Genomic DNA, 7214 nt, shown 5'->3' on the forward strand with positions numbered 1-7214 from the left:
ATCAACTATCACACACCACAGCTGGGTTTCTATTTATTCCTAACAATAGCAATAAAGCTACTGTCCTTTAAAAACTGATTTGTAAAAAAAAAAATTCACAAAATTGTTCTGTAAGCAGTTTTCTCAGGCACTTTCCACTGATTGAAATGAAGAGCTTTCAAATGCTCCAAATGAAGAAAAAGTATTTTTAAAATCTCAAGAAAACCTCTAAAATTTAATGACAATTTTTTCCTTTGAAGTCTTATATTCTCTCCTTAGTGCGTTAAGCATCCTCTATTTAGAGTCAATCAATAACTATTTAAATTTTCTGAATAACATTATTTTTACCTTCAAGAATGACATGTTCTTGTGACAAATATAAAAAAGAATATTTCCCAGATACAGGCATAGAGCACTAAAAGATTAAAATTCTCATTCATAATAGACATTCATTTTATAATATAAAAGTTTCTATGTAGCATGATCTAAAATTACTATTTCAAAAAATAGTTACTTTATATGAATTAGGAAAATTAGGAAGCCATTTATTTTTAATGCCTATACTCTCAGAACTGAGTTGCAATTAGTGATAGTGGCCAGGAGATGGCAGAGCCTCATTTCCTATGATTTGCTTCATTGGCCTTGGTGTAATTCCCAATGTTCACTTTAAAGAAAAATGTTTTGCTAATGACTTTCTTATCACAGATGACAGACATGATGAAAAATAAGACATTAAGAAAAAATAAAGAATTTAAATTCCTCAAAAGTTTTACTTACTACTAATCATTTATATGTGAATAAAATATTTTTAAATACTCTGAATAACTTTTTTCTCTCCAATGTACAAAGAACAGAATGAAAAAAGTTTAAAACAATAATTATTTAGAAGTACCTCAGCTTTTCAATTCTTCCTTTTGGTTAATTTTATATAATGCTGGATTGTTTTATACTTACACACGTATTTTACAACTATGAATTCCACTTTTCAATAAAATAAAAATACATATAGCTTTAAAATAGAAATTTTACAATGTATATTTTAGGGAGAAAATTCACTAGTTTGGAATAAAAATATTTCTTGAAATGGCTTTATCCAAGGCACATACAATGTTTAAATGCTTCTTTTTTTGTTTGGGGTTTTTTTTTTCACTTAATAAATGCTAAAGAAATCTTTACATCTCAAGTTTATTAGATTGCTTGTAAAAAAACAAAATAGCATCCTTAAGGCTTGACAGTCTGCTCACATACATAGTGAACACATTAACAGATATAGGTGTGGGTGTAGGTGTGGGGGTTATATTGCATGCCTTCTAGATAGACTCCAGAAAGGGAGAATAGGCAGAAGCATTATAGATTGTCTTGATTCAGCCTGGAATACAGCCTGCTACTAGTGGCAGAGTCTTTACTAGGAAGATAGGAAGAATCCCTAATCATCCCTGAAAAGGCATAATCCAAAGCTGGGTGAAGAGGCAGTGCTGGTACCAACCCAGGAGTTAGGTAGGGAGACATGAAACCAGATAGCCCTCTTGCTGGAGAAGAATATGCAAGCCTCAGTGGACTGATGCCTAGTCTAGGACTTAAACTGTAGAGACTTGAGTCACCTCCATAAGCAGCAGAAGTGGTGTGAAGAGGAGCGAAAGCTGATTTATTTCCTAGAGTTCCAAAACCAATCCCAGCTAAACTAAAATTTGAAACTCTCTGGAAAGCTGTATTTCCCAATTCTGCTGAGCTTGCTAGGGTCCTGGTGTCTGGTTGGTGTTCTTTCCCATTTAGGACCTGTTCAATAGCTTGAACCACATCCCCTTTGCAGAACTGCAGAATGCCTTCTAGCCGGCTGGGCCTATCACTTGGGAAAATCTTGGTAAGGATATCAAGAGGGTCCCTTGGTCTTGAGGACACAGTGGGAAGTCTGGATCTGGTAGCAGTGAAGTTTTTGGCCCACTCACTTTCATTTCCTGATTCCAGGTCAGAGGATGAAAGAGACCTGGGACTCTCTTCACCTCCTGATTGCTCCCCATGGTGAGGATTCGGAAAGCTATTGTTCTTGTTTGAGTTTTCTGAACTAGATGATGTAACATTTTGTTTTCCGATGACACCAATAGCCTTTGGAGATGATTCCAGGGTAAGCTGATGAGATTTGAAGACCTCTTTTTGTCCACTCTGGCACGAGTCACATCTACTCTCTTTTTGTTCTGGGGAAAAAGAGAAAAAAAAAGGAATCAAACAAAGGGAAAAACCTCCCAGAATATAGTGCTGCACACTCAAAAATAATGATGGATAAAATAATTCATTCCCTTATATATTTACAATATTTATTTGCTGTAAGAAATTTTAATGACTAAGAATTCAAGGGATCATTTGGAAATGCCAGTGTTGTAATAGTGGGAAATGCTATTTATTATGCCATTTAAAGATAACAAAATTATATGATATATAAATGCAGTAGTTATTTAGAAATCAGAAATGAGAATCTATTGTTACCCCCAAACTGTTAATGTAGCACTAATATTTCACACTGTCCCATCTTGGCAATTTGAGGTTTTCATATGTTACCCAAGTTTTGTTTTTACCTAATGAGTCTTTTTTTCACAATGTCATCATGCAAAAAGAACTATATAAAATAATATGTTTAGATAAGAAATCACCCTGGCTGGTGTGGCTCAGCGGATTGAGCACTGGCCTGTGAACCAAAGGGCTGCCAGTTTGATTCCCAACATAGGGCACATGCCTGGGTTGCAGGCCAGGTCCCCAGCAGGGGGTGCACGAAATACAACCACACATTGATGTTTCTCTCTCTCTCTCCTCCCTTCTCCTCAATAAATAAATAAATAAATAAACAAACAAATAAAATCTTTTAAAAAAGAAATCAAAAGAAACAATCATATGAAAATAAATATTGTACTTAATCTCTAATTCTAAATTTGTATAACTTTTTTTAATGCTCGCATTTCAGATTCCAATTAAGTTATCTGAATAATGTGGGAAAATAACAAAATTGTTTACTTCATTTAAAATCTAAACAAATAATGACTTCTGCTCTACCAATCTCAAGTCATACCAGTCTCATATTACATTTTAGGTGGAAGATGATACAGAGTTAGTATTTTTTATAATCCTCTGTGAAACATGGACTTTCTTTTTCAATCCCTAGGAAAATAACAAGAAAAGAAGTTACAGTCAAATTGTATCTAAAAGAAAATTAGAAACTGCACTATTGCACTGTTGCAATCTGTTGGATCTTCAAGGTGTGGTAAAAACAACACACTAGGCATTTGCTTCAAATCACAGCTGCCTTCAATATTAAGGGAAAATATTTTACACAACAACCTGATTTTCTTCCTTAACATGTTGAGTATATGAATATTAATAAAACAAGAATATCTTTAGGAAAATAACTGTGCATATAATCACTAAATAGCTTTTATTTTGGTTTATCCTACAGACATGTTTATCTTCTGTTTCCATTTAAAAAGAGAAAATTGTCAAGTTGCGTACTTAGACTATTTCAGTCCAACTTTCTTCTACAAAGTTTATGAATGCAACAAAACAAATATTGCCTAAAGCAGTGATTTCAACCACAATTTGCAAAACTCCTTCCTGTTTTTTCAAGTACAGGTCTTAAATTCTAGAGAAATATCTGCAGTTTATTTTAAATTTAAAGTAAGTGTAAAATTTAACACTTTGATCATTAAAATGTCATTATAACAAACATGTAACAAAAGATCTTGCTCCCTCAAAATTAGAAAGATTCTTTAGCATTTTCAGTTTCAAATAAAACAATAAAATTCTTCTGATGAGGCCTGCCAGGTCGAGATAGATTGGCACAGGCCTGCCATTCTTTTTTTATTTACAAGGATGATTCATTAAATATAACGTCCTGAGCATGTGGCATATCAAAATTTTATCTCTAAAGCAATTTATGTATATTTTTTGTCATTCCATTGAACTCATGGAGTATATTATAATGCAATGAAATACTGACTGCATAAGACTAGAAAATAAGGTGTCTCTAAAATACTGTGATATCATTTATCATCTCTCTGTTCTCTCAACTCTTATAGCTCATTTTACTTCTTCACTTGATCATTGTATATTACATCTTGTAGTTTTTGAATATGTACACTTTTCCTCATTTTGACTCCAAGTTTGTTTTGTGTAGGAAAATCTTATTCACCTCTGAATTACTGTTAGTCTTTGTCTCATAAATGAGTAAATTAAACAGAATTCCTCCCTATAGATATTGCATAAGAGGAAGCAGTCAGTTCAGAGAAGCCATGATACTAGTCTTTCAAAATGGGGGTGTCAACTGAGGCAAAGAATAAATAAAATAATTGACCCTATGAAACAGAACACTTCAGTACCCCTCTAAGAAAAATATATAAATCAGGGTTGTCAGCCAAATCTCACTGTCAATGTAGTTTACAGAATTTTAACTTTTACTTCTCTTTTATAGTAGCTTTGTTTAGTAACTTTGCTCTTCAGCCCTCTTTGATTTTTAATGAGAAATGTTTAAAGTCTATTTTGTCTCCTGAAATAAACTAGAACATGGACCAAAAAATTGGCACAGGTGAAAAGTTATATATGCCTTACTTAAATAGAGACAGTCTTTTTACAAAAGTATATCCTGTCATCTAAGATCTGCAATTTTCACAACTCAGGGGTGTTTTCTAATTAAAAACTTAATGTATCATTATCATATAATCTCATGTGACACAACCTATCTTGGATTTATACAAAAATACTGAAATAACATTTCACTGCTAGTGGGTCCTGTGGGGGCTATGACATTCACTCAAATACAGTGGGGTTTTCATTAGCAGGAAAAGTTTATTTGGGAAAACCCTGGTCAAATATACATTTATCAACCACAAATAACAGTACATGAAAGTGATTTATGATTGGTAAGAGAAAATAATTAAAACTCATTGAATAAGAAATCCCTAATATTGGGCTTTGAAATTCTTATCAATGTTTTTCAAATCTGGAAAATTTAATTTTTTCCCCCTATGGGAGGAGTTGAAACTTCAAATTATGAGCATGTAACATTTTAAGAGGCTGACAAAGGGAATTAGGGGTGGAATGCTTAAAGTTTTCAAGAATATTGGATGAAAACGCGGTTTGGTAGATTTCAGCCTCTTACCTACTTCTAGATGGCTCTAAAAATTCGACCCAAAGGTAAAGAACTGTAATCTCAACTATCAGCGAGTTCCCCACAGAAAATCAGAAAATTAACTGATTTTATAGCTGAAAACAGTACAGAGCAAGCTCAGATTGCAGCACCTCTCACTAAGATTTTCATCAATGCCCGCTGGAAGTTCGGCTCTCCCAGTCATAAAAACTTGGGCGCAAACTCTATTCTTGGCATGAGCTGCTCATCTGATTACTCACCCTTCACTTTTTCATTATCTTATCCTATCACCTAAAGGAACAGAAAGCTTTTCCAAAGTGAATGTGATGGGTTTCAACCTCCCCCTTTAACGTCCTTTTGCAGAAACCACCTTCATTAACGTCATACTCCAGAGCCGTTTCCCACAACTTAAACAAGGGCTTCTCCTAAATGCCTTCTATTCGCTCGCCTGCAGGGCACAGCTGCTTGTTTCAAAAAAGTTTTTCTCCAAAGCAATTTTTTTTTTTTTTTTTTTTTTGCAAAGAGGAAATGAAAGACCAACTCACCTTGCTTTTCCTCCGTATAATCTAGCCGGAAAACCTCGAAAGCAGGGGTCGCCAGACCACTACCCTGTTTCAAGGCATCAAGACCCAGCGCAGTCACCTTCGCAGGGTCGCTCGCCGCCTGGGAATTCTCAGCTCTGCTGCTGCCTCCAGAGGTCCGAACCCCGGGCCCCGAGTGTCCGGAGTACAGGAACCTCTGCAGCCCCCGGGCCTCACTCTCCTCCTGGGCCTGCTGCCTGCGCAGCGCCACCTGGGCGGCCATGACGCGCTGGCGCTCGGCGATCAGGGTGCACTTGGCACAGGCGCAGTCACGCCAGCGGCAGAAGCGCTTGTGGCCCTTGAGCGCCGACACGACGCCGTGGTTCCGACAACGGGCGCACTTGGGAGTCCGCGGGTAGCCGCAGCTCACCGTGCCCACCCTTCTCTCCAGCGCGGGAGCCGCCGGGCAGCCTCCTCTTCCCGCGGTGGGGGCGGCGGCAGCCGCGGCTGCCCGTAGAAAGAGGCTGGGAGGCCGCAGGAAAGTTGGAGGAAGCGGTATACCCGGGGGTACTGGCAACGCCGGTGAGGAAGGTGGAGGGGCTGCTGCCACCAGTCCCAGGGCCAGGTGGGGTCGACCGCTGCCGCTGCGGCCTCTGCCACCGCAATGAGACTGTTCCATTCCCGAGAAGTGTCTGACGACGGTACCAACTGGAAAGTGTGCTGTTCACAGCTAACCCTGCCGGGATGCGCGGGGCCAGCTGGACTGGCCGTGGTCCCGCTGCTTCCCACTCACACGCGGGCAAAGTTTGACACAATTGCCTCAGAGAGTTGGGGACCACCGATTCCCGCAGCTGAAGACTCAGGGGTGCAGATACTCTGTGAGCTTCTCAGAGTCCCGGGGCGCTAAGTTAACGCACCCGAGCTCCGCGAGCCTTCGGAGCCAGAAGGAAGCCTGGAGACGCTACCCCGCCCACCGGGTCCCCTGGCCAAGCCTTGCGGCCTGGGAGCGGGAGGGCAGGGGCGGAGAATGGGGACCGTCTGGGAGGAGGGGCAGCGGGAGACCCGAGAAACCGTCCTGATGGGCTGCCAATCTCCCTTCCCCCAAGAAGCCTTTTTCTACCACTTGCTTCCTCACGAATTCCTCAACGTTTATTTCTGTAAAATAATCTCCAAGGCTTCTCTCATACCTCTTCCTGCCCTTCCTAAATTAAGCAGTATTTTAAATTCTCCCTTCCCTAGTCCCGCGCTTCCAAGCAAGTCTGAAGGTGTGGGTTTGGAGTTGTCCGTTTCTTTCCTTCTCCCAGATGACGTCTTCAAGAGGGTCGCATGGTCAGTGTTAATGAAAAAGCACAGCTTGACAGGATGCAAATGTTACCCAACTGAAAGATGCTTTATTTTAAATGGATTTTAGGGCTGTGTCAAAACCATGGATAAAAAATTAAGCAAATTAATTCACATTCAGATTCTTCTAGTTTATTTACAGATGCACATTTGGATTCTACGTATAAATTTTGAAATGCTACCTCCTAAAGAAGGCTTTATGAATTTATCGGGAACCATTTATCAACAATTGTGTTAAAGCTGTT

The 7214-nt window shown here is 39.0% G+C and overlaps 1 protein-coding gene across 1 annotated transcript; it reads right to left on the reverse strand.

Annotated features, from left to right (window-relative positions):
* Positions 1–1208: 1208 nt before the first annotated feature.
* Positions 1209–6307, reverse strand: DMRTA1 (DMRT like family A1). The gene is made up of 2 exons (XM_054587888.1): positions 5653–6307; positions 1209–2171 (listed from the first exon to the last, which is right to left on the reverse strand). The coding sequence occupies exons 1-2, from the start codon at positions 6305–6307 to the stop codon at positions 1327–1329; spliced, it is 1500 nt and encodes a 499-aa protein (XP_054443863.1). The 3' UTR covers positions 1209–1326.
* Positions 6308–7214: the final 907 nt, after the last annotated feature.

Source organism: Pteronotus mesoamericanus, unplaced genomic scaffold, assembly GCF_021234165.1.
Source record: "Pteronotus mesoamericanus isolate MK-2021 breed Mesoamerican mustached bat unplaced genomic scaffold, CSHL_Meso_final contig_124, whole genome shotgun sequence".
Classification (NCBI taxonomy): domain Eukaryota; kingdom Metazoa; phylum Chordata; class Mammalia; order Chiroptera; family Mormoopidae; genus Pteronotus; species Pteronotus mesoamericanus.

Bases quoted from the DNA above. Each gene is read 5' to 3' on its own strand.
- DMRTA1 (XM_054587888.1), bottom strand. From the start codon at position 6,307: ATGGAACAGTCTCATTGCGGTGGCAGAGGCCGCAGCGGCAGCGGTCGA. The intron at 2,172-5,652 runs GTGAGTTGGTCT...CTTTTTCCCCAG, and splicing joins TTATACGGAGGAAAAGCAAG to AACAAAAAGAGAGTAGATGT.